The 25,607-nt window shown below is 56.2% G+C and overlaps 3 protein-coding genes and 1 pseudogene across 18 annotated transcripts in view; 1 reads left to right on the top strand and 3 right to left on the bottom strand.

Annotated features, from left to right (window-relative positions):
* Nucleotides 1-628: 628 nt before the first annotated feature.
* On the bottom strand, nucleotides 629-13,965 carry Ap5b1 (adaptor related protein complex 5 subunit beta 1). 2 transcript variants are annotated; one of them, XM_076557179.1, is made up of 3 exons: nucleotides 13,837-13,965; nucleotides 3,317-3,488; nucleotides 629-3,214 (listed from the first exon to the last, which is right to left on the bottom strand). In XM_076557179.1, exons 2-3 carry the CDS (start codon nucleotides 3,464-3,466, stop codon nucleotides 725-727), a joined length of 2,640 nt encoding a protein of 879 aa, XP_076413294.1. In that variant the 5' UTR covers nucleotides 3,467-3,488; nucleotides 13,837-13,965; the 3' UTR covers nucleotides 629-724. The 2 variants fall into 2 exon arrangements, with proteins under 2 accessions (XP_076413294.1, XP_006980692.2); XM_006980630.3 differs by lacking the exon at nucleotides 13,837-13,965 and adding an exon at nucleotides 3,871-4,027.
* On the bottom strand, nucleotides 7,478-10,249 carry LOC143272416 (large ribosomal subunit protein eL22 pseudogene; annotated as a pseudogene).
* Ovol1 (ovo like transcriptional repressor 1) lies at nucleotides 13,345-24,881 on the top strand. Of its 3 annotated transcripts, none has more exons than XM_006980620.4 (4): nucleotides 13,345-13,971; nucleotides 20,429-20,646; nucleotides 22,403-22,592; nucleotides 22,818-24,881. In XM_006980620.4, the coding sequence occupies exons 1-4, from the start codon at nucleotides 13,872-13,874 to the stop codon at nucleotides 23,111-23,113; spliced, it is 804 nt and encodes a 267-aa protein (XP_006980682.1). In that variant the 5' UTR covers nucleotides 13,345-13,871; the 3' UTR covers nucleotides 23,114-24,881. The 3 variants fall into 3 exon arrangements, with proteins under 3 accessions (XP_006980682.1, XP_042115162.2, XP_076413368.1); XM_042259228.2 differs by lacking the exon at nucleotides 13,345-13,971 and adding an exon at nucleotides 14,040-14,599; XM_076557253.1 differs by lacking the exon at nucleotides 13,345-13,971 and adding an exon at nucleotides 14,686-15,343.
* Nucleotides 15,371-25,607, bottom strand: part of LOC102907339 (uncharacterized) — a 45,637-nt gene continuing 35,400 nt past the window's right edge. For 5 of the 13 annotated variants that reach the window (XM_076557200.1, XM_076557205.1, XM_076557183.1 and 2 more), the window contains 3 exons: nucleotides 24,216-24,349; nucleotides 16,097-16,250; nucleotides 15,371-15,712 (listed from right to left, as the gene is read on the bottom strand). The gene's annotated coding sequence lies outside the window, so the exon portion shown is untranslated. The remainder of the gene's footprint in view (nucleotides 15,713-16,096; nucleotides 16,251-24,215; nucleotides 24,350-25,607) is intronic. The other 8 variants (XM_076557204.1, XM_076557213.1, XM_076557192.1 and 5 more) reach the window with 2 other exon arrangements.

The raw sequence follows: 25,607 nt of genomic DNA, 5'->3' as shown, positions 1-25,607 counted from the left end.
GAAAGTCACTTAACTCCTTCAGCTGGAGATTTCCTCAGCGTGGGGAGAGACCTGCAGCATTGCAACAAGGAAAACCCCAGCCTGGTGCCTGGCAACAGTGATGCCTTCAATGTATCTACATCCTTAGTGTCTTTCACATTTGGAGAAGGAAGCTGGAGAAGAAGTTTCTACCTGAGAAGATTCCTAAGCACAGACTGACTTTCTCGGGGTTCTCATTAAAAGGTGGGCTTTTTGAAAACCAGATCACATGGGCCCTCCATCTGCTCAGAACCTTGCCAGCACACCCTCTCTACAGCTGGTTCCAACCAGCGCTGCCCAGGAAGGGACCATCTAGTCACCAAGCCTTGTCTCCATGGTCCGGGCTGTTAGCTTATTGTGCTATGTAGTCTGAGCTTAGCTGGAGCAGAGTGAGGAGGCCCAACTTCACGCTCCAGCCTTCACATGAAGTCACAGAGTGATCTTGGGCTAAGGCCAACCTCATGGGAAGCATCTTGTTTACACTATCCGAGCAGGATGGTGGAGATCTGCAGGACTGGGACCAGTCTGGATCTTTTCTGGGGCTTAAGACCCAACCCCAGGAAGTCTGCTCCTAACAAGGGTTCAAAAGAAAACAAGCCAGTGAGAGCCGTCAGTGAATGTGATTTTATGGGGCAGGAGCGACAAGAATATGCTCCTTTGGCAGTCCCTTGGACCACCCCCTAAGTTCTGCCCCACCTGGTTTTACTCAGCGGGCTGCAAGGCCACGGAGGTAGTCCCCCGCCAGGGGCAGCACGGCCCAGTTGTCGGTCCTCAGGGCCACAGGCACGCCATCCGCCTGAGCGGTCTCCAACCGCAGCAGCAACATGGAGTCAGGGGGCAGGCGGACAGCTATGAGGTAGGTGGTGGGGGCCCGAGCCACCACGACAAAGGGCTCTAGGTGTCGGGACACCAAGGCATCCAGGCCCTGTGGCCCAAGTGGACACCACAAACGACTTTCTACACCCTTTGGCAGGCAGGAGTTCCAGAGATCCTCAAAGAAACTCAGCTCGGAGCCCTTGGGGAGCTGGGGGAAAGGCAGGAAGAGGTCACCAAAGTTCACAGACACGGGTGGCAGGTGGGCATGGCACGTGAGGCCGGCAGATGTGGTATAGAGGGCCTGGACGTGAAGGCGGGTAGGGGCTGGGCATCGGGGCTTCAAGGGCAGGCAGAGAGGGTGCGTGGGCCGTCCTGGACACAGGCAGGGTATGTGGACAGCCTCCAAAGGCTCATAGAGCTGTCCTTCCACACGGAAGCGCAGTTCCAGGGAGTAGACAGGAACCTCCAGAGCCTCCACCTGCAGATGCAGCACCAGGAGCGGGCCTTTGGCCTTCTGAGGCCCCACACTCAACCGAACTGGAGCTGGAGTCTCCTGCACCATGAGCGTTGATGTAAAGCCCTGGTTCTCAGCCACCAGTGATGAGGCCAGAGCGGGGGCAGCGAGCGAGGGGCCCAGGGCCATCCCCAACTTGGGACTTGACAGATGGGAAAGGAGGACATAGTATAGTCGGGCATGGTCCCGTCCATCAGCATCCTCCAGCCGTCTGGCCAGTGCCTGCAGCAAGTCTGCCAGGCCCTCGCCCCCACCTGTCCGCAGCAGAGCGCGGCACACCCGCAGCAGGGCCTGCTGGAGGCCCCACTCAGTGCAGTGCATGGCTGCAGCCTGCAGGAAGCTGAGGGTGGCGCTCTGGGCAGCCCCCTCTGCCACCTTCGCCAGCATTCGCAGGTGCCAGCGAAGCGCTTGGCTCTGGCCTGGCCTGGCCACCACCTCTTGCTGCAGCACCGCCCTGAGGGGCTCTCTCAGCTCAGGGCTTACCTGATCTAAGAGATCCACAAAGTGGGGGGCCAGGGAAGGCCGAGCTCGGTATAGCTGGGCCAGTCCATGGATCAAGGATGTCCGTACTGTAGGTTGCCCAGCTAGGCAGCTGGCAATGAGAAATGAGGCCTGGAAACAGAGAGTGGCCAAGGCCTGGGGACCATCATCTAGGGCTGCCCTCTGCTGCAGGCCAGCCAGAAGCTCCTGCAGGTACCGCTGTGGGCTCTGAACCTGGCCTTTCTCCTCTTCCTCGGCATCAGCACAGAGCAGGCACAGCAAATGCAGGCGGGCCAAGAGGACCATCGGGTCGTGCAGGAGACTGGGCATGAGGCCCCGGCACAGCTGGGGACCCAACAGCAGCGGGGCAGCCTCTTCCCCTTCCGGGCCTAGTGGACAGTTCTCTGGGAAGCTCAGGATGCAGTGCAGGTAAAAGAGGTGTGTGGGTGAGGGCAAGGCTGGGTGCTGGGCCACCAAGGCCAGCCTGCGGAGCAGCAGGGCTTCATCCTGAGCAGTGAACAGGGCCTCACCAAAGGCTGCCTTGAGAGCCAGAACTGAGTGCAACAGCGTCAGCTGTGCGGTGCCCAGCAGCCGGACTAGCTGGGGCTTGAAAAGCACCGGCGGCTGTCCCCGAAGACCCCGAAGGGCCCAGCCCAGCAGCCACAGAAGCTGAGCCTGAGCCGCAGGAGCGAGCAGGTAGGAAGTGTCCAGGAGCTGGGCCACTGCAGCCTTCAGCTCTCGGGCCTCCTCAGGGCTGGGCTCGAGCCATGGGAAGCCACGAGCCTCCTCCTCAGCTGTGGACCAGCGGGGTGCCTGGGGTTCATGACCATGGGCACCCCACTCTTCAGCCTGTGTCCAGTCCCAGGGACGACTCCCAGCGGAGGAGACCCCAGCCACAAGCAGGCCTTGCAGCCCAGCCCCAGCCCCAGCCCCGGGTGGTACCACCAAGGTGTTGTGCAGGACAAGGGCCAGCAGCAGGCTGACAGGCTGGATGGGACCCATTTGCCCCAGGAGGCTGCGCAGCAGTCCCAGGGAGCCAGCCAGCAGCCCCGGCTTGCAGCGCTCCAGTTCTCCCAGGCATTCACACGCCGTGGCCTGTAGGTGGCGCTGTTCGGAGGCGGTTCCAAAGCTTCGTCCCACGTCCCGGCCTGAAGCTAAACCAAGCAGAAGGGGCAGGAGCCGGCAGGAAGCTCCCGAAGTGGGTCCCAGGGCGCCTCCTGACGCCAGGGCTGTGGTGGCTGCCAACAGCAGGAGCCTCCGGAGCGCCGAAGGCTTTGAGGGCAGGAGGACAAGTGTGTCCAGCAAGGAGGTGGCGGCAGCCTCTGCGGCAGGTGCATCGGGCCAGAGTTTGTCCGAGTACTCCAGGCTCAGTGTCAGCAAGGAAACCTGCGGTGCGGGATGTAAGAGGGACCCGTGAAGATGAGGTTCAGCCCGCAGTGGTCCGGCCCAACCATGTGGCCCACCGCAGGGCGCACGGGCACTACCTACCTTGGTCTGCTCGCTTAGCTTCTCACTCCTTAGGTCACCCAGCAGGTCGCGACCCAGGTCCTCGCCTTCGGCGCCTGCCAGGAAGGCGGATGGGCTGGCTCGGAAGGCCCCCAGGCGCTGGGCCCAGGCTTCACGACTCAGGGGCCCCATGGTCAGTCACCCACCAAATTCCCTGCAGAGGGAAGGAGGGGAGCCTCAGGCCCTCGGCCACCGACTCGCGGCGAGGACGCGCTAGGCCTTCACGGCCGCCAGGGGGCGCCCGGGTCCCCCACCGCCCCCGAGGGGGCTGCTGTCACCCTAGGCCGGTCGTGCGGACCCCAACAGAGCCCCAGTGCCCACGTTCCCAAGCTGAGATCTGGAGGCCTCGGGGGGCGAGGCCGATCGAAAGCAGCAGCGCAAAGCCCCTGCGGGACGAGGACCGCCGCCGCGATCGGGGTGGGGGGACCCGGGAGGTGCGTGCCGAGGGCTCATTAGGCCGCCCGCCTACGAGGGCACCGAAACCACAGCGTCGCCCGGGCCCCTGGCGCCCGTGGTAACGGGCCGGCCTCTCTCACCGCTTGAGTCAGCCGCCGCGGGCGCTCGGTCGGCTCCTTCCGGGCTGGCAGGCTGGCGGCGCGGGCCGGGGCGGGGCGCGCGGCGCGTGGGCGGCCGGGGCCGGGGCCGGGCGAGCCCAGAGGCGGGGCGTAACGGAGCCTCCGCCTGCCACGCCCGCCAGGTCCGCAGGTGCCGACACGCCGGTTTCGCCAGGTCTGAGTAACTGTCTCGCTCTGCAGGCCCCCTGCCCCGAAACCGCCGCAGGCACGGGCAGAGGCGGAGTTCCGTGTTGCCGAGCTCCCGGCCCGCTCCCCGACGGCGGGGTGCGTTCCCAGGCCCGGGAGCCGAACAGCGGCTCGGGCAGATGGGGAAGGCGGCCAGCGCGTCCCCCCCGGCCGTCCACCCCAGCCGCCCCGCACGGCAACCCGGCCCGGCGCGCTACGGCCCCGGCTCTTGGCGTGCGAGTCTCTGAGCGGCCGCTGGGGGGCGCGCGGGGCGCACGCCCAGGGCAGAGCAGGAAGAGCAAGGCGCCCGCGGCGGTGGGACCGGTCGGACCGGCGCCGCAGGGCTTGGCTTGGCGTCCTCAACGCTGACCGGGCGCGGGGGAGACACCCCGCTCTTGCTTGGGGGCGAGAAGCCGGCGCCAGGGTCGCAGCCGGATGGTAGCCGCTGACCTTTGTCCGGAGCCGCGTCGATTGCCAATAGGGCTCGGGCAGGCTAGAGTCACAGCGGGCTGGACCGGCCGGCCTGAAGCCGCCGCGAAGCCGAGAAACAACGGGACCAGGACTTGGGATGTGCGTGTTGGTGGGGCCTGCAGGGTCACTCAGCTCGCAGCACGACTGACGTGTACTGAGAAACCAAAGCACAGAACTACTGGCGTCCAAATCTCGCCGCCCACCGTCCTCAAGCCTCCTGCTAGCTTCAGTGAAGAAAACTCCTGAGTCCCCTTGGCTGCACAAGCCCCTCGCTACACTACACACACACACACACACACACACACACACGATGAGGTAGAATCCTAAAAAGAAGGGTGCCTGGGTCCCCAGAACAAGGATAGGAGAGTGGGGATGGAGATGGGAGCGGGCGTGGGGGGGGGGGGGGGCAGGTCCAGCTAGAAGACCTTGTCGGGCCTCCTCTGGGCTCTGGCTCCATAGCTGACTCACAGGCGACAGCTCTAAACCACTTCCCTCTAGGTGCCTCAGTTTCCCCATCTATAAATTGGGAGTGATGACTCCTGTCCAAGGAGCTTTGGGGTGGGGCGCCTGGCTAATTAGACCTAAGATGAAAGAGGCCGAGATGAGAGCCGCCCTGGGCTGGGACGGCAGGTTGGAGTAGGAGCCTGTCTGGTTTCCCGTCTGAGGCCCAGAGGGCGCTGGTAACTGCAGGGCCTGTCTCCCAGCTCTCCAGGAGCCAGGAAGGATTATTAAATCCTGTTACAGTTGAGGAGAGAGGCTTCCAGGGGTCAGGGAGTCCAACTCTGGCTGTGTCCCAAGCTTCTGATGCTGTGGCCTCGCCAGGCTCCAGCCTCCCTGGGCTTGGGGTCTTTGAGGCGGCATGTGTGGTTTCCAGTACTGTGACTCATGGCAACCCTGGGTACTGAGGGTGGGTGCCCGTCACGCATGAACTTTCAGGAGCCCGGAGAAAGAGAAAAGGTGTAGTCTGTTATACAAAGCCCCAGAACCGCTTCTAAGCAGAACTGGGCTTCTGTTATCCTCAGGTCTCTTGATGTCCGAGTTCCTGGGGCCCTGTTCTCATCTGCCTGCCCAAGTGTCCTTACGAGAGGTGTTCGCTTTGTCCTGGCAACAGACTGGGCATATAGGTGCCCTTAGCTCACCCTCAGGCCCTCCTGAGAGAGTGGCATGTCTGGTGTGACTGGAGTCCCCATTTGTTGCCCTCCCCATGCAGGACAGCTCTGGGGGAACCCTAGACATTGTGCTGGAAAAGGAAAAGTTAGTCTTGAATGGACCTGGGCCTTGACTTTCTTTTTGTTTAATATAATTTTTATTGCGTCTATGGGAATTTCCCATCATGTACCCCAATCCCACTCTTTTCCCGGACCTTCCATGGTCTGTCCCCCACCCTTGTGTCCTCCCCTCTATTTTCTTATCTGTAAAAATGGGACCTAAGACAACCCTCTCCCTATAGCACCGGGTGCTGTGGGTACATGGATGCTTCACAAAAGGAGTCCATGGACCAAGAAGCACAGTGGGGACCAGGCAGGGTCGGGGATGGAGGATGCTGCAGATGGGCAGTTTTCTTTTGCAGTGAAAAAACTGTCCTGGCTAGTTTTAATGTCAACTTGACACAGATAGAGTTATCTGAAAGGAGGGAGCGAAACGCAATTGAGAAACGCCTCCACAAGATCCAGCTGTAGGGCATTTTCTTAATTAGTGATTGATGGGGAGGATCCAACCCATGGTGGGTGGTGCCAGCCCATTTTGGGTGGTGTCATACCTGGGCTGGTGGTCCTGAGGGTTATAAAAAGCAGGCTGAGCAAGCCATGAGGAGCAAGCCAGTAAGCAGCACCCCTCCATGGCCTCTGCATCCAGGTTCCTGTCCTGACTTCTTTTTGTGATGGACTACAATGTGGAAGTGTAAGCCAAATAAACCCTTTCCTCCCCAACTTGCTTTTGGTCATGGTGTTTCGTCGCAGCAATAGGAACCTTAACTGAGACAGGAAGCTTCTGGACTTAGGATGATGGCTGTAAAACTCCCTGAGACTAAAACCCCCGAACCACACATTTTTTGTGAGAATGAATGTTGTGGTTCATGGATGATAATAAAGCCATTTAAAATGGTGTTAGTTGGGTTGGCCATGGTGGTACACACCTTTAATCCCAGCACTCAGGATGCAGAGATGAGTTTCAGACCAACCTGATCTATATAATGAGTTCCGGACAGGCCAGGACTACATAGTGAGGCTGTCCCCACCCACCCACCCCCAAAAAGATGTTACTGCCAGCCTGTAACCAGAGCTACTCAAGAACCTGAGGCACAAAGGTCAAAACTTGAAGATTTGCCTACAGAGAAATTGAGGTCAGCTAGGCCAGCTTAGCAAGACCCTGTCTCGGGAAGCAAAAAGAGAAATGGGTGGTAAGGGCTTGCTTAGCATGTGCAAGGCTAGTACCATGGTATGGTAAAGTAAGTAATTTAAAAACGGTGTTGCAGCCGGGCGGCGGTGGCGCACACCTTTAATCCCAGCTCTGGGGAGGCAGAGCCAGGCGGATCTCTGTGAGTTCGAGGCCAGCCTGGTCTACAGAGTGAGATCCAGGACAGGCACTAAAACTACACAGAGAAACCCTTTCTCGAAAAACCCCCCAAAAAATTGTGTTGCAAATGGGGCCCCTTAGGGCTGGGGCTTGCTGCACAAACATAAAAGCTCGGCGTGGCAGTGAGCATCTGTGACCTAGTGCTGGGGACAGAGACAAAGGGTCCTGGGGACTTAGCCAGTGCAGCCAATCCGTGAGCTCCAGGGTCAGTGAGAGGCCCTGTCTAAAAGGAAAGAAACAGAGAGAGAGAGAAAGAGAAGCGAGGAAGAGACCATGTGTGGAGAGTAACTGAAGAAGACACCTGACTGCAATTCCTGGTCTGTATATACTTGTAATTGTACACACACACACACACACACACACACACACACACACACACACACCTGAAGTATGCATGCAGACATACAAAAATAATATAAAGGATACAAATAAACAGGTCCTGGAAATCCTAGAGCTGGCGGGATGACAAACGGAACAAAATGTCATCGTGAAAGACGATACACAGAGAGCAGAGTCCAGGGGGAGAGGGGACAATGGGGACAAGGATTTAGCCGGGGCATCAGCTCTAGGAAGAAGGGACATTTGTTAGAAACCCAGGTGGGAAAAAGCATAGTTGCAGAAGAGGCTAAGCTGTGACGAGGTGGTGGAGAGCTCAGGGTGGAGGAAGGCAGGGTACTGGGCACACAGGGAAACGGCGGCAGGCAGAGGTCCTCAGGACAGGGCGCTCGGGGCCGGGGATGCTCTCTCCATTGAAGGGAGATGGGGGCATGGGTTTTCACAACATCCATGGCTTGTTGTGGGGCTGGCAGGGAGCCAGGGGCAGGTGAACTCTGGCAGGGACTTGGCCTCGGTGGTAAGCAGAGGAAGAGGGGTCGGGAAGGCTGTGGGGCTGTGGCACTGGAGGCTGGTGACTCCAACATCAGAGACAGAAAGAACGTGGAGACTGAGCTGGCCTAAAACTAGCAGAAGGGACCTGTGGCTGCTGTGGTGGGGTTTCACGACACTCTGGTACCTGCCAAGAGCAACCAGCTGCACTCCACAGACCTTGGCTGAAAACCACCCCCTGCCTATGGCCCCCATCCTTTTGCCATACAGCTAGGGGTGGCCTCGAATCAGGAGCTTTACAGCCTCTATTACCAACCCGGACTGGAAGAGCTGCTGGTTAGCAGGGTGTGGTAGCAGAGGCTGCTAATGCCAACACTTGGGGGATGGAGACAGGAAAAACAACATTATCCTCAGCCGGATGGATGGGGCGACAGGGCCAACCTGGGCTGTTGGACAGCGGGCTTAGCTGAGGGATGCAGGGAAAGCCGTTCAAGAGGCTGCACCCCATCAGCCTGCTCCGAAAGGCTGGCTACTGCACCTGCTGCCTCCTAGGCAAAGCTAATTCTGCACAAACTCTTGACTACCAGAGGTCAGAGCCAGAACTGGGAGCCTGATGTCACAGCTAGGGAAACCGAGGCCCTTAGAGGGTAGGTGACTTGGCCCAGATCCACAGCACTAGCCGTCTGCAGCTGGATTCTGTGTCTTTTCAGCATGTATCTACGATGATTCTTTGTGCTTTAGGCTTCCAGGTTCACGGACTCTTCCCCATCTCCCTCCCATCCTGGCTCCTCCTAAGGACTTCTATGAGAATGGGAAGGAGTTGTGAACACTCGCCCACTACCCAGTGCCCTTCCTAACTCCTCAGCCTCACAGGGATGGGAATTGAGCACCACATTGAGAAAGCGTGCAGTGGGCATCATGGCCCTTGCTTGCTGGGACTCCTCTTCCCTTCATACTCGTGTCCTCTACACCAGCAGGTGATGATGTCACTCAAGGCACATGACTCATGGCTTGGTTTTCACTGTGACTCAACCTGCCATTCTTATGTGGACCATTACAGTGGCTCCAACACAGCCCTGGTCTCCTTCCTGCCACCTCTGTGCCCTGCTCCATTCAGCACGTCACACAGGTCACCTTATGACCCACCTTCAGCTTCCTTCCCTCCCAGCATCCCCGCATCGGCTGCCACAGCCGCACACACTGGATCGGTTTTCTACCATGGGCCTTGGTCCCAGCTTTTCCTTCTGCTTTTGCTCTTTGCCGTTTTGTCCAGCCGGCTCCCACCTCTCTTTCGGACCTCAGCAACCCCACCTGCCACCACCGCAACACCCTAGTTAATCCTTCCATGTTGCAGTATCCTAGTGTTTGCCTTGCATTGTAAAATCCTACAGGGCATTCATGAACTATCTGGGAGCTGAATTGAGAGAGAGGGATGAATGTTTGCCAGGCAGAAATGTCTCCTCACAGCGCTTAGCTCAGACCCAAGTTCACGTACCTTGTCTATCTCCAGGGTGTCCATGACCCCAAAGCTCACAGTCAAACCCACAAGAGTGTTTTGTTTGACCTATTCTACCGTTAGCTTCTGGCTCAGTGGGCATGACTGAGGACCTGCGCTGGGATCCCCAGTACCCTGTGCTGGGGGAGGGAGACAGGAAAATCTCTGGAGTTCATTGCTCAGCCAGTCTACTGAAACCATGAGTTCCAGGTCCAGTGAGAGGCCCTATCTTTTTTACTTTCTACTTTTTTTTTGTTCCTAAATTTTATTTATGAATTAATACAAAACATTCCAGACCAATGTGTCTTAAGCCTCCTCCTCCTCCTCTTCGTCCTGGTTGATCTGGAAGTAACGCAGCTCGTAGCTCTCTTTGCTGTTGGCGACCACATGCAGCCAGTCTCGGAGATTGTTCTTCTTCAAATATTTTTTGGTGAGATATTTCAAATACCTTTTGGAGAAAGGCACCTCGGAAGTGACAGTGATCTTGCTCTTGCTCTGTTCGATGGCTACAACCCCTCCGCCAAGATTCCCAGCTTTCCCATTCACCTTGATTCTCTCCTGGAGGAGCTGCTCGAAATTGGCAGCATCCATGATTCCATCATCTACAGGGTGGGTGCAATCAAGGGTGAACTTCAGAACCTGCTTCTTTTTTTGCCCCCCTTCGCCACAAGCTTTTTCACGGGTGCCATGGCGGCAGAGGAGGCAGAAAAAGGTACTTTCTACTTTTTGAGACAGTCTCTCTACATAGCCTGGCTCCCCTGGAACTCATTATTTAGACCAGGATGGCCTTGAACTCACAGAGATAAACCTGCCTCTGACTCCCAAATGCTGGGATTAAAGGTGTGCACCACCACCACACTCGATGGAAAGACACTCTTTTTTTTTTTTTTGATTTTTTTAAATTTAATTTATTTTATTTTACAATACCATTCAGTTCTACATATCAGCCACGGGTTCCCCTATTCTCCCCCCTCCCATCCCCTCCCCTTACCCCCAGTCCAACCCCCATTCCCACCTCCATTCCAGGGCAAGTCCTCCCCCGAGGACTGCGATCAACCTGGTAGACTCAGTCCAGGCAGGTCCAGTCCCTTCCTCCCAGACTGAGCCAAGAGAAAGACACTCTTAAAAAATAGGGTGGAATAGCTGTAGAGATGGCTCAGTTAAGAGCCATCAGTTAAGAGCACCTGTTGCTGTTCCAAAGGATCCCAGCACCCACATAGCCACTCAGCACTGCTTGCAACTCCAGTCCCAGTACACCTGGTGCCCACATCTGGCCTCCTCAAGCACCAGGCATGCATGTGATGCACAGACACATATGCAGGTAACACACTCATACACATAAAAGAAGTAAATAAAAAGCTGGGTAGTGGTGGCGCACGCCTTTAATCCTAGCACTTGGGAGGCAGAGGCAGGTGGATCTCTGTGAGTTCGAGGCCATCCTGGTCTACAGAGCGAGTTCCAGGACAGGCTCCACAGCTACACAGAGAAATCCTGTCTTGAAGGAAAAAAAAGAAAGAAAGAAAAGAAAAGAAATAAGTAAATATGTAAAGGCGAGACCCCACTGGAGCTGCAGCAGCAGACAGATGGGCACAGATGAAGTGCATCTCTCCTGGACCTCACCCTGCTCACGATGACTCTGTACCAGTAGAGACAGTCGACTGGGGGGCCCCACCCATTTGTCCACCTGGCTTCCTGGACATCCAAATTGCTCTCTGATGAGAAAGCCTAGCTTTGTGTCCAGGGTCCCCTGTGAAGACTTCACTGTAGACTCTCCTGGCACTCACTGGGACCAGCCTGTCGGACTGGCACTACAAAGGAGCTCAAGAAATACTGTGGAACCCGGGCACACTTGTAATTCCCTGCACTCGGGAGGCAGAGGCAGGTGGATCTCTGTGAGCTCAAGGCCTGCCTGGTCTACATAGAAAGTCCCAGGACAGACAGACAACAATACATAGAAAGACCCTGTCTCAAAAAAAAAAATAATGGATTTCAATGAGGAGAAAAGAAAGCAAGACAAACAGGCTGTGAAGTGAGCCAAGTTGGTTATGGTGGTACACACTTTTCATCCCAGCACTCGGGAGGCAGAGGCAGGCAGATCTCTGAGTTCAAGGCCACCTGGTCTACAGTTCCAGGGCAGCCAGAGCTACACAGAGAAACCCTGTCTCAAAAAAGCAACAGAGAGAGAGAGAGAGAAAGAGAGAGAGAGAGAGAGAGAGAGAGAGAGAGAGAGAGAGAGAGAGAGGGGTACGCCGAATTCAGCTGCCTCCTAGACAACCCATGTCACTGCCCCAGGATTTATTACTAAAGATAAGCATACAGTAGGTGCTCAGTTAGTGTCAGTTGAAGAGCAAGGTCCAAGAGCAGAATGAAAAGTGGATAGGGAAGAGTGGACTATGGTAGACAGCTCTCCAGGGACAGCAAGGGGAAGCGGCAAACCTTAATGGCTCCTAAGAAATGCCACAGCGCTTTCCCAGTAACCCAGTGAGGCAGGTGATCGGATTCTACAGGAAGAGAGTCAGGCCCTCGGTCAAACTACTTCCTACTCAGCGAGGACGAGGCTGGTGTGTCTCCCTCCTCCACTCATCTTCACAGAGATCCTGGGAAATGTACAGGGTCTCTCCGAGTACTCCCACTTTTGAAACGGCCTTGGAATGCCTTTGAGCCCATCCTAACCACTTCCTCTCCTTTTTGCCTTCATTGTGCCCATGTGTGCATGGCACCAGTTCCACAGTGTGCCTGTGGAGGTGGGAGAACCGCTCCTGGGATCAGTTTTCTCTTTCCACCACGTGGGGCCTGGGAGTCGAGCCTTCGTCTCTTTGGACTCTCGTTTTGCTTTTGAGATAGGATTTGACGAGGAAACTTAGGTTGGCCTCTGACGCTCAGCTTTCCTGTCTCAGCTTCCCACGTGCTGGATTACGACCTGTGACTCCTGACTTTTGAACTGTGTGAATTCATTTATCAGACTAATTTCCCTCACAATCTGTTCCCGCAAACATTGAACACTATGCGAGAAAGGTGTACTGAGGTCTGGAGTCTAAAATGTTAGCAGCCTTTAACTGCAGGTTCTGTTCCTGCCTTTAATAGGTCAGCCAGTAAAAGAAACCCAGCCATGGCCCAAGTGTCACAGTGAAGTGGTTCATGAAGGCCACGGAACACTCCCGGGCAGTTCAACAGGGGTGGGGCATCATTCCAACTGGGCCTGCTGAAGAATACAGCAGGGTGGATGGGGAGTAGTTGCTTGCCATGTTCCCACCCAGGGAGGGTACTGGCTGCAACAGGCAAAAGAGGACTGGGTCAGACCTCAGCTGGGGTCCTCATCCTCTGGTCTTTTGCAGATTTCCAGAATCCGAAATCTGGCTACCTATGATCAGGAGAGTTTGGGCGAATGCGTCCGCCTATATGCCAAGGCGCTGGCCTCAAATAAGCTGGACGCAGGGCAGTTTAAACGCCCGCACAAACGGAAGGCAGGCTCGAGCTTTGGATCTGCAGGCGCGTCCGAGCCTCCGGGTCCACGCGTTCCTGCTGCCTTGCGTGCCTTCCCGCAGGAAGCCGGTGCCCAGCAAATACCTCTGTGCTGAACCAAGAATTGCTCAGCCTGGCCTTGGGGATCCAGGGCCGCTGGGTTCCCGCCTGGCGGCTTTGTACCTCTCCCGGCGCCCCAGGCGCGTCAGGCTGGGCCCGGGCCTGTTGGGCGAGTTTTATGTCCTCGCCCACGGAGCGTGCGAGCGCCGGTGCAAATAACGTTGCCCTCCCTTCTTTCCGGTGCTCCCTCCGAAACTCTAGTTTGCAAACCTGAGCACGCCGGGCAGGGCAGGTCCGGGGCGGGCCGAGAGCTGTTGGGTGGGGGGACCGGGGCCCGCCCCCCCTCTCACCCCCGTTGGGCCGTCCCCCCTCCCACCCCCGACGAGCCGCCCCGCCCGGGCCGCGAGGCCACCTCACCCGCAGCGGAATGGAAACCGGTTCGACAGGTAACCAATAGGTGGGTTGTCACCGTTATTTCCCAACGCATGCGCCATCGCTCTCCTGGCCACTCCAAGCTAATTAGATCAGATCAACACCCCCACCCCACCCCCGCCCGAGCCACCAACACACACCGCCGCGAGCCAATAAAGCGTGAACCCGTCCGTCCAGCTCGCACTTGAAGACATCGCAAGCGGCCGCAGGGACGCCAGTCGAGCCAAGGGACGCTCACTGGGCGCTTCTCGATCCGGGTGCACCTGGCTGCACCCGCTCTGCGGGCACCGGCGACCTTCGGCGGAGTTGGAAGCGCCTCGCGAGGTCCCTGGTACTCTTTTTCCTCAGAACGTGGGCACGCCTCGGCGACTCCTTTCTTGAACTGTCCCCATTCCCGCGCCTCAGCCCCGAAAAGGTGGGACGACCACCCGGACTCGACTTACGGGAGCGAAGCGCACCGGGCCAGGAGGGATCGAAGATGCCCCGTGCGTTCCTGGTGAAGAAGCCATGCGTCTCCACGTGCAAGAGGAACTGGAGCGAACTCCCGGACGAGGAGCGCGGCGAGATCTACGTGCCAGGTGAGGCACCGCGGGCTCCCGGCGCCGGGAGGGCGGGGCGCACGGACGAGCGGTCGGCGCCGGTCAGTGGCGCGTGGGGGACGCAGGTTCCCGCCGCAGGCCGAAGCCCGGCGCGGGAGGAGCGCGGGTCGGGGGGAAGGGGCCCCAAGCCGAGGCTCGGCCACTCTCAGGCTCGGGATCGCATGCCCGCGCCGCGTCGCAGGGGACGCAGCGGGGTGTGTCACCGCTCAGAGGACACCCCCACCACCCCCTCCGCTCTCGCGTCGTAAATCCAGAAAACCTGGACTTGCATGAGGCAGGAGAGGAGCACTGGAGCGATGCCACTTCGGAGGGAAGGGCGGGGGACTGGAAAGGAGCTGGAGTTTCCGCTGAGACTTGGGCTACATTGTAAAGGAAAACTTGGAGCTTTAGTTGACCCCACAACACTGCTCGGGTTAAGATAAGAGAGACGAGGTTCAGGGCCACCGAGTTTCCCTGGCCTCCAGCCTGATGGTCCAGGAGCTGCTGAGAAATACACCTGATGCACCTTGCTTGCCCTTGAGACAAGGTGGTGTTGGGTCCCACCTCTGTTCACCCTTGCAGAGGACCCTAAGCAAAGGATGGTTCTGGAGCCCACCCCACACCTCAGGTACACACTCCAGGAAGCTGGTGTACCTAGTTTATTTAGGGAAGACGCCTTGACAGCCTTTGCGTCAACTTCCTCCAGCAGCATCTTCCTGGAGTCCTAGGACACTTCAGCTCCCGATACAAAAATCCTAGGTCGGGAGGCAAGAGCCTTCTCAACTCCCTGCTCCCCGGCCTTGGGGGTGGGGCAGGAGCGCACTACCCTGAGCCTCCAAGGGGGGGGGGGGAGTGTGGTAATTAACCAACCGACTTTGACCCTTGATCAGCAGGCTCTCTGGCACCACCCAGGCTTTTAAGAAAGTGGGGGAAATGAGGGTGGTGAGGGAGGGACCCTGTGTGGGTTCGTGCCTCAATTTCTCTCTTGAATAGGCTGTTGGTGTCTTGGGTGTAAGTGGGTGTTTTGGGCGAGACCTGCCAGGATCCAGGGGTGGTAGGAAGTTTTACCCTTATCTCAGGAGCTGTAAGGCTGTTCTGAAGGCTTCTTAAACAAGGGAACGGGCCAGAAGGCCCTAGGATCCCCAGTGTGGGGGAACAGGAGGTAAAAAGGGAAGGGTACCTCCTCACCTGAGGTGTGGGCCTGGGCTTTTGTGATTTCTGCCTGGCCAAGTGTCCAGTGCTCCACCTCCGGAAGGCCAGGGAGGGAGGGACACAGCCCCTTCCTAGCTCCAGCCTCCTCTCCAACCTGGGTTTGACTTGCTGCTTAGCTGCTCCTAGGGATCTGATAAACTGAACTTGGACTGTGCTAAAGGTGAGCTGTGTCTGAGCCAGGCTAGAGTGCTGTTATTTTTAGTTTTATTTCACATCCCAATCAGTAACAGATCATATGTTGACTTTCACAGAGGACAAAGATATTCTGCTTGTTCAAATCATTAAGACTTCCTAGGGTTCTACAGATTTTTTTTTTTTTCCAGAACAGATCTGAGGGACACAAGACCAGAGACCTGGTCCCACAGCCTGTCCCATCGAGTAGGTAGGGGGCCTCTGTGGTCGCTGCCACCTACTACTGCTGTCTTGATGAGGAGACACGCAGACAGTTTTTCCCTCTCTCAGGACTGCCCCGGGGTGGGAAATAAGCTCTTGGAAGATTTTCCCTCATTGGTTGAATGAAGAGAAAGACCTGTGGGTAGAAGTTACAGGACTCAGTTCCCTCCTGTAAGTTAGGTGGCCCCCTGGAGCCGCAGTCTTTCCCACAGTTCTGGAAATAAAAAAGGAATGGCCTCCGTCTATGCTTGGATGCCTCAGAAGGCTGGAGTGCAAGGGGTGTGTTTTGTCTCCTGGCTGAACCATTCCATCACCAGCCAGCCATGACCCCAGGAGCCGGCTAGGCACGTTTCTGTCACCCTACCTCACAGACTCTTGGGGCACGGTTTGACCAGTTAAGCAATGACCCCATTCCCGGTGGGAGGGCTGGGGACATGGGAGTGTGTGAGTTCTGACCTTCCCGCCAGGGGTTTTTAAGACCCTCAAAGCATCATGGAGCCCATCCGGAGGGAAGGGTTACCATGCACTGAGGGCTGTGTTGTGGGCCTGACCTAGGGACTGCACTTGACAGCCACCGCTTCAGCCTTCCTCTGTCTGGCACGAGCTTCCAGAGTCTTCTCCCAGGGCAGGGTCACTCCTTCAGCTTTGCTGAGGACACAGCTGGGAGCGGGGAGCTGCAATGGAAGACAGGCAAGTGAGGAGATGATCCACTCCCTGCCGAAGACAGCAGAGTTTGGGGTTCACTCGGCTTCTCCCCACCACCCACCATCTCTCCTGGTGCAGGAGTCTCTGTTTGGTTGTGTGTTTACTGTGGTGACCGGGAAGGATGAAGCAGGTAGCTGTAGCTGGGGTAAATTCCACTCCTGCACTATGGAAGGGCTCAGGGAACTGCTGTGGGACAGTTTCTCTGGAGCTGGTCCTTGCTGAGGGAGTTACAGTCAGGAAGGGACCTGGGGACAGATTGAGCCTGAAAACTGGAACTCCAGGAGAATTCCAGGAGCCTCTTTCAGGCACTTCCAAGCCTTGCCTCCAGGAATAGTCTGGCTTGTTGGTCTCTTCTGGCAACACATGTCCAAAGCTCAGAAGCTACGTACAGTACACACCTGTAATCTCAGCACTTGGATCGAGCAAGCGGGAAGATCTGGAGTTCAAGGCCAACCTCAGACACATAACAGATTTGAGGCCATCTGAGACCTTGTCCCAAAGAAACAAACAAACATGCTGAAGACGGGGTCATCCAGGAGCCCCTGGTATTCCTCCAGATGACATGGCCCAGCCTGACACTGCTCTAGATGGGATAGGGACTTGACCAACTTGTCATTATTGCTGTTTGAGACAGGGTCTCACTGTGTAACTCTGGCTGTCCTGGAACTCACTATATTATGTAGACCAGGCTGGCCTCGAACTCACAAGAGATCTGTTTGTCACCAAGCTGGGCATTTTTGTTGTTTTTGAGACAGCGTTTCTCTGTGTAGCCCTGGCTGTGCTGGTATAATTTTGTAGACCAGGCTGGCCTTGAACTCAGAGATCTGCCAGGCTGAGTGGGACTGGCTGAAAAGTCAGCTGTGGGCTCCCAGTGCATATAGCATGTGTGGGAAGGCGGAGTTTCTTTCAGGAGTGTTCCAGCCACTGCTGAGAGTACTGGGCAGTGAAGAGGTCAACTAGCCAGGACATGGAGAGAAGAGCAGCTGGAGAGGCACCTCTCACCTGTCTCAGGAGACACTGTCACCCAAGCTGCCCAGGCTTGGATGTCCTAGGGCAGAAGCTGCTACACTGTCCCAGAAAAGGTGGTGAGGACAATGCTTGCGGCTGGGAGGACAAGGGGCACAGCTTAGCCACTGTCGGTGCGTGTGGCATGGTCATTTCCAGCGCACAGCATCGGAGAGGCAGGTGGAGCCCGGTCCATGCTGAGGGAGCGGGTGAAGGATGCGGCAGCAAGTACAGCTCTCGTCCGTTCAGGGCCAGGCCCCGGACGAGGGCCAAGAGCGGAGTCTGACTTCAGCACGGACACCGAATGGAAGGAAAGCAGTTGGAAAGGAGACAGCCCCTGCCTTGAGAACACCCACATCCCACAGAAGGGCAACAAAAGGCTAAGAGACAGGCCTGTGATGCTCTGGCACAGCAGCATCTGCCAGTTGGCTGCCGCTGTTCCTTTCAGGTGATGGCTAGCTGACCGGCAGGACTAAGGGAGCTGAACACAAGGGACCCAGCCCTTCCAGATCAGTGTAAAAGGCAGCCTAAAGCCAGCCTGAGGTGTGCAGACCCACATTCAGAACAGAGTTCACACACACACACACACACACACACACACACACACACACACACACACACACACACCTGCACCTGTATGGTCAGCTGGGGACCCGAAAGGTCAGGCATCCACACATCAACTTAACCTGTTCTCCCCAGAAAGCTGGGGATCAGGCCTATGGGCAGCCCTGTCTTGAGACCTTTTATGGGCTAGGACCTGGCAATCTGCCTGGTGTTTGGGCCAGTGACTGAAAGAAAGGAGACCTGTAGAGGGTAAGGTAGGAGATGGCCCGTGGATGGGCAGCCTTTTCATATCTGGTCTGCTGCTCCAGGCCAGCTCTGTAACCTCGGGTACAGGCAATAGGAGAGGACTCACCAGCTCCTGAGGAGGAGGGAGAGGGCTGGCTGGGCTGGCCTTGCCACACTCCGTGGCTGTGGGCGGAGGCAATGAGTAGTAGCCACAGTGGCCACTGCCTTGCAGGAAACATCTAATTAGGGGACAGAGAGGAGCACCAGCAAGGCCCAACCAGTTTTGCCTCCTGCCATTCAGTGGCACTCAGGATAGGCGGATAGCATGCCAGTGGATACTCCCTGTGCGTGCGGCCCTAGGAGACGCACACTTGTGGGGGTGGCAGGGAGACAGGTTTGGTGGGGTGGGTAAGTTGAGGCAAACATCCCCACCCTGGCAGTCTTATTGGCCCTTTGCTCAGGTAGAGGCAGCATGGCGTGCCCGTCTAGCCAGCTCTGTCCTGTCTGCTGTCCCTAGCAGCCTTTGCGGGATTGTGTAGGACGAAGAAGGGGAAGGGCTGGTCCTCTACCATGGGCTGCTGTCCTTAGACTCCTAGCTCGGCCTTTCCTCCATACAGCCAAGGAGCAAGTGTGGCAGCTCACCTGCCAGGCTGTCACTCACCCTCTGCTGACCCTCCACCCAGGCCGTGTGGCCGGCCGGGCTGGCGTTTAGAAGCCGCACTCACACCAACCCCCCAAAGTAACAGGATGAGTGGAAGAGGTGTCTGTTTTTCTCTGCTTGGGTTGAGAAGTCCAAAACTGTCACCTAGTTTTGGACTTTGAGCAGGGTGTGTCTGGTGAGTGGGCACCAGAGACACCACTGCTCTGACCCCACTCTCCTGTCCTAGTCCTGGGTGTCACCAGGTCCCTCTGTAAGCAGACTGGTCTCTGAAAGCTGGACTCACAGCTTGAGCCCGACACCAGTCAGCACGCCTCGTAGAGAGGTGGTATGCCAGCTCAGGTGCCAGGCCAGGGCCAGGCGCTAGTGAATCAACTCCTGGAATGAGGTGGCTCATTAAGGTCCCCCCACCCCCTGGACAGACGGACGCCAGCGCTAGAAGAACGGGTTCTGGGCGGCAGGCAGGCGCATTCTTCCTCCGACGGACCTTTGTTGTGTTTTGAGGGGGCGAGAATTGGGCCTCTCCCGAAACTCAAGTACTTTTATATTTACCTTCCCCCACAGTCCTGGCGGTCCCCCAGAAGAGGTGAGGGTGATAGCCTAAGCTGGGTCCTTGCCCTCCATTCACAGCTCTGGCTTGGAATACAGTACTCAGAGGGCCTAGCTTGAGGCCCTGAAATCCTACCCTATCTGAGTCGGTTGGATTCACTCATCCTTTCTGTACCAGCCCCAGTCTTGACTTTTCCTTCTGAAACTAGGAAACTTCCTAATTTATAGGTTTTTAAGTACAGAGCTTAGGTTGTATTGACTAATTGGAAAATTATACTTCTTGTCCCAGTTCTGTTGGCCTTGAGACTTCCTGCCTGTCTTTGTCCTATAAGGACTGGGGCTCAGGGTCCCAGCCCAGCCTTGTAGGCCTGGCCCGTTCAGTTCACGGTGTTTGTTGAGGGGAGCGGCCTTGTCAAAGGGCTGCCAGGTATCGGTGATGCCACTGCATTGCCGGAGGGCGCCCAGCCTGGCTGCCACGGTGAGCGGTCCGCGGTGGGGGAGGGTTGTGTAAGCGCTGGGCAGGGCGCCCAGAGACTGACTGTTACGAGCATCCACCTGCTGCTCCCTGGCCTCCTCCCTCTCCACCCACCTGGCCTCTTTGCTGACAGAGCTGTGCCCAGCCTCAGCCCAGGAGTCCTGATGGGCTACAGTAACAGTAATCAGGTCAGAGGAGGAAAGGCTAGGACCACCCAACCCCAAAGGTCTGCCCATAGGGGAGGCCAAAAGGGTCCAGACTGCCAAGGACCCTTCAAGGATTAGAATGAGTCTGAAGGAGCTTTGCCTGGCCAGGCCTCCAGCGGTGCCCTTTGTCCCTAGAGGAGTAAGGGCACTCTGGAATCCAGGGCGACTGGCCCAGGTGGGGCAGGCAGACACTGCAGCGTAATTGGCAGGGCAGCTCCGGCCTCCCAGTTCCGCTAAGAGAAGTTACTCAGGGGGCAGTGGCTCTTGGCTGGCGTCACCTGTAATTACCTTAATGGGGCAGGAGGGAGGTGCAGCATCTGATGGCCCGGGGCCCGCCCTGCTCTATCACAGGCCTGCAGCGGGAGGAATGGCGGCTACAGACCCAGCCTTCTTGCTTGGGGACCTTCCTGGAACTCCAGTGGATCTTTTCCCACCCACCCTCATCTGCGGTTCTTCTCTCTGCAGTCAGCCTGGGCTTCTGCCCACCACCACCCTACCGGGAACCAGAGCCATCGGTGGCCGAACCCCCGCCTTGCCCTCTGGCATTGGACATGAGCCTTCGGGACTCCAGCTATAGTGTGACCCCGGGGCCCTGCGTGGTGGCCCAGCTGCCCCCTGAAGATGTGAGCCATCTGACAGATCCCCAGAGCAGAGACCAGGGTTTCCTACGGACCAAGATGAAGGTAATAACTTTCATTCTGTCTTGAGGTCCAGGGGCATGTATAGAGACAGATCTGGGGCACAGATGTGACACAGGGGACCATGTGAGTCCTGGACTGCAACTGTTATAGAGACTCACTTAGCTGGAGCACACGGAGGAAAGAAGCAGATAGGAAGTGAGATAGATCAACTAACCCTTTGGAGTCTGTATCAGCGAGTGTTCTAGTCTCATTTCTAGCCACAAAAGAGAGATAAAGAGCCACCCTTTCACACAAAGTCTCAAGGTGAGGAAGCCAGCTAGAGCCAGGCCCAGGTGTTCCTTGCAGAGATCTATATGGACTGCATGGAGCAAGAAGTCCAGGTCAGTGGGGGAGTTAGCTGTTCCTTAAAGCATATGGCAGTGAGTGGGGTGTGCACAGGGCAGGAGCATCCCCTACCCCACCCTCACTCACGCTCAGTAGCACCACATGAGGCAGTACAGATGGCTTGTGACAGAGGAGAGGAAGCAGCCAGCTGCCCTGGCTAGGTGGACACTCCCAAAGCCCCAGGGCCTGGGAGCACCTGCCAGCAGAGATCTAGCGGAAGGGTATCCCTCTGGGGCCATCCCTCACGTCAAAGACTAGATGTGGCTGGAAGGAGAGTTCTGTCCCTTCCCTTCCTCCCTGCAAAGGCCAGGGGTAGATAATGGGAGGGGGGGTATGATTGGCCACAGCCAGACACTAGGACTATCCTGACCTTTAAAGCATCCCTCATCCTCCTTGCCAGCCTTTCCTCTACACCTCAGACTCCTACAGGTAGGGAGAGCAGAACACAGGACAGGACAGCACAGGAGAGAGGACCAGGTCCTGTTCCAAAGAGGGAGGGGTACCAAATGGAAGTGTGGTGTGACAGATGCCCAGGACCTCAGGAGGAGTGGCTAGTGGCAGGCCCCTGACAGAGCCCAGACAGTCACTGTATGCGAACAGAGTTAGGGAAGAGAACTGGCCACTCAGACACACCTTTGTAGTCACACCTAGAATGCCGCTGCAGCTACTCTAAACAGTGTCTGGTAGTGCCACCAGGGTGTGTCACATGGCCCAGACAAGGAGCAGGAGGGTGATAGAGATGGAGTAAGACCTGCATTGAGCAACGGGCAAGGGGCCATGACATTGGTCTTTCCATTGCATACATTTGAAAGTTTCCATAATTAAAAAAAAAAAATGATAGAGCTGGAGAAATGGATCGTCAGTCTTCCAGTCCCTGTCCAGAGGACCCGGGTTCAATTCCCAGAACCCTCATGGCCCCTCTCAGCTGTCTGTAATTCCACTTCCAAGGGATAAGACATCTTCTGACTGCCATGGGCACTGAGCAAGCATGTGATGCACAGACATGACATATACATGCAGGCAAAACACTCATAAACATACAATAAACAATTTCTGTAAAAAGCAAGAAAACTGTTTCTAAGGCTGGAGATCTAGCTCGGCGGGTAGAGCGCTTGCCTTGCATACACAAAGCCCTGAGTCCAGCCCCCGCCCCACGCAGACCAGGTAGAATGGCACACTCCCGTAACCCCAGCACGTGGGAGGTAGAGGCAGGAGGGTGGGAAGTTCAAGGTGACAACCTCAAAAGGGGTTTGGGGACCCAACAGGAAACTGGGCCAATACCCAGAGGTTCTTCCCAGCTCCTCTTAGCAAATGGCACAGGCTATGGCCTCTGGAGGGTGTTGTGGGGCCGGAAGGGGGCTGGCAGACCTGCCAGCCTATAGCCCTGATTTCTAGACACCTTCCTCACCCACAGGTGACCTTGGGGGACAGTCCGAATGGAGACCTTTTCACCTGTCACATCTGCCAGAAGGCCTTCACTTACCAGCGCATGCTGAACCGACACATGAAATGTCACAACGATGTCAAGAGGCACCTGTGTACGTACTGTGGGAAGGGCTTCAATGACACCTTTGACCTCAAGAGGCACGTCAGAACCCATACCGGTAAGTAAAGTCTGTGTGCGGAAGGAATGCCTCAGGCCTGCCTGGGACCTGGGAGGCACAACCCCAAGCTGAGGGCAGAGTCCTGGATTCATAAGCAAGGACTCAATTCCAAAGTCATTTGTTGGTTACTCAGCAGTCAGGTGACCTGACCTTTCCGTGCGTGGAGGCTCCAGACAGGCTCCACAGTCCCTGTCAGGCCCTGATGCCGACCCCTGTTGTCCTCAGGTGTGCGGCCCTACAAGTGCAGCCTGTGTGACAAGGCCTTCACCCAGCGCTGCTCTCTCGAGTCTCACCTCAAGAAGATCCATGGCGTACAGCAGAAGTATGCATACAAGGAGCGCCGGGCCAAGCTCTATGTGTGTGAGGAGTGTGGCTGTACCTCTGAGAGCCAGGAGGGCCACGTGCTGCACCTCAAGGAGAACCACCCCGACAGCCCGCTGCTACGCAAGACCTCCAAGAAAGTGGCTGTGGCCCTGCAGAACACTGTCACTTCCCTGCTGCAGGGCAGCCCCCACCTCTGAGCGGCGCAGGCCGGAGGAAGGACCAGGTTCGCCTCCCTGCAGCCTCTTGCCAGAACACCTAGGCACCCCTGCGCACTCAGGCACTAACTTCTGCTCACTTTTGGAAGTCTGTCTTACAGGCAGAGTCCTTCTGAGTTTGAGACCATGGGGGCCTGTGTTTGGGCAGGGGTGAGGCCAAGTGACTAAAAACAGCTGCTGAGAGAGACAGGCCCTGCTTCCTTGCAGCAGAACTCTGGAGATGTGCTGAGGGGGAGCCTGAGTACCAGATGGGCAATGGAGCCCGTGGACCGCAGAGCCAATACACCAGCAAAGAGCAGCCCTGCAGACAGATTACTGAGGCGGCGGGCAGAGGCTCACGTGCTTGCAGGGCTAATTCTCAGGGTTCCAAGGGCTCTGCCCTTTCGTCAGAGGCCCACATGTGTACAGCCATGTTGGTGCTTGTGTGCGTGTGTGTGTCACGCTGCTTTATGTGTGACTTAGTCACATGTGCACCTATGGCCTTCCATATCACCTCATTCTTAAGAGACCAACCACAAGGTGCCAAGGAGGTTTTAGTTCCTTTTTTTTTAAAGATGACAAATGTACAGATATTAATATATTTTTGGTGCCCACAGTAAGACTGTTTTTTAAAAGGGATGGAGCTGGCTTTTTCTCCAACCCTATTGATTCTATTTATCCTGGACATTTCAAACCTCCTCTGTGCCTTGGTTCTGGGGTGGTGATGCAGACTCACCCTGTTCTCTGAGCTGTTCCATTAAAGACCTTCCTGCCCTGCCCAGAAGATGCATTGTTCCTCCTGCCCTGCCCCTGGACAGTGCCTCACCTCTCTCTCTTCCTTCCCTGGCTTCGCCTCCTTCCACATGCTTCTCCAGGCCCCACTTTTCCTGGTAAGCCTGATGATGGCTGACTGGGTGTGGCTAAGGCTGGGGGTGGGTCCTACTTTGACCATATGGGCTGGTAATTTTTTCACACCTAGTCCAAGTCCACCGTCTAAAGTACTAAGACAAGGGCAGGAACAGGCTGGGAGTCTGAGTTTTTTCCTGGCCAAGTCAAAAATTCTTGAGCAGCAGCAAAATTTGAGACAGAATAATAATCCACATACCAGAAACTTTGAGAGGGAGCCTGTCTGATGGTTAATAAAGCATCTCTGTTGTCTTCTGTTTTCCAAATGCCTTTGGATTGAGTGGCTCTTCTGAGGGACTGGGTCTTTTTCCACTGGTGTGTTTGGTTATCCTGCTGAGAGCAGAAAAAGGTTGTAGGTCAAAAGGGTATGTGTCTCATGGGTCCAAGGAGTTATAGGCAACCTGCAGAGAATGAGAGTCAGACCCACAAGACAGGCCCAGAACATGACAGGCTGGGAATCCCCTGGATGCCAAACATAGTACAGTCTCCCCTACCTTCCTGGAGCAGTACAGGCACAAACCCAGGATCTGGCCCCAGCCTCAGGCTCACTCAAGAGGACAGAATCTTCTTGACCATCTCTGGATGGAGTGTAGACTGATATGGAGACTTACTTCGTTTTTTGGTCTGGGCTGCTTATCCTCTCAAGTTCTCAAATGTAGGACTCAATGTGTTTCCATCTCTGTATCTTTAAGCCAGTCGGAGGCCACTATAAGCTTTGTCGTTTGCTTATTTCACAACCTTCTATTCAACTAGTAAGTCAGAGAACTGCTATTTTCTGTATCGCTGGGGGTTTGTTTGTGTTTTCCTCTTGGACCTCATTTTCTCTCATGCAGAGAAGTTCATTAAAACAGTTGCTGCTTCTTGCCATGCCTTTCCCGTTCTCAGCCACCTGGGATGATGTCAAGACCTGACCTAAGCTGGGCATGGTGACAAACCCTTTAATCCTAGTACTCAGGAGACAGAGAGGCAGGTGGGTCTCTGAGTTTGAGGCTAGCCTGATCTACAGATCGAGTTCTAGGCTAGGCAGGATTACATAGTGAGACCCTGCCCTGCCCAGAGCTGGCAGTTGTATACCTGTAATCTCTTAGGAGTTCAGACAGCAGCAGCAACAACAACAACACAACCACACCAACAACTCAGGTGGGTCAGAAGCAGAAGGGCAGACTCGGCTACTCGACAAGTTGGATGGTGATGTGAGGCCCAGTCTCAAAATAACAACAATAAAAAGGGACTTGCCCCAGCTGGATAGAGCTAGGTCTCAGGTGGTCGGTGTCTCTGACCCTAGTCAGCCTGCTTTGATCTAGGGGATGGGGCAGGGAGTCTCTCTTGGGATTTCTTCATCTGCCTAATGCTCAGGTCTTCCACTGAGGGTCCGCATGAGCTCAGGGTTTCTAGCTCTGGACAAATACTTGGGGAACTTATCCTAATCCCTTCCCAAAAACTTGTCAGGTTTGGACCAAATGGAAAGGAACCACATCCCCAAAGATGGGACACAAAGTATCATTTCCAATAAGATCCTAAGGATGACCACACACAGCACTTGTTGGTCCCTGGCACAGGAAGTACTTTGCACAGATGACCTTACCTGACT

This window comes from Peromyscus maniculatus, chromosome 1 (genome assembly GCF_049852395.1).
Source record: "Peromyscus maniculatus bairdii isolate BWxNUB_F1_BW_parent chromosome 1, HU_Pman_BW_mat_3.1, whole genome shotgun sequence".
Lineage (NCBI taxonomy): Eukaryota > Metazoa > Chordata > Mammalia > Rodentia > Cricetidae > Peromyscus > Peromyscus maniculatus.
This window is presented reverse-complemented; position numbering and strand designations above follow the sequence as displayed.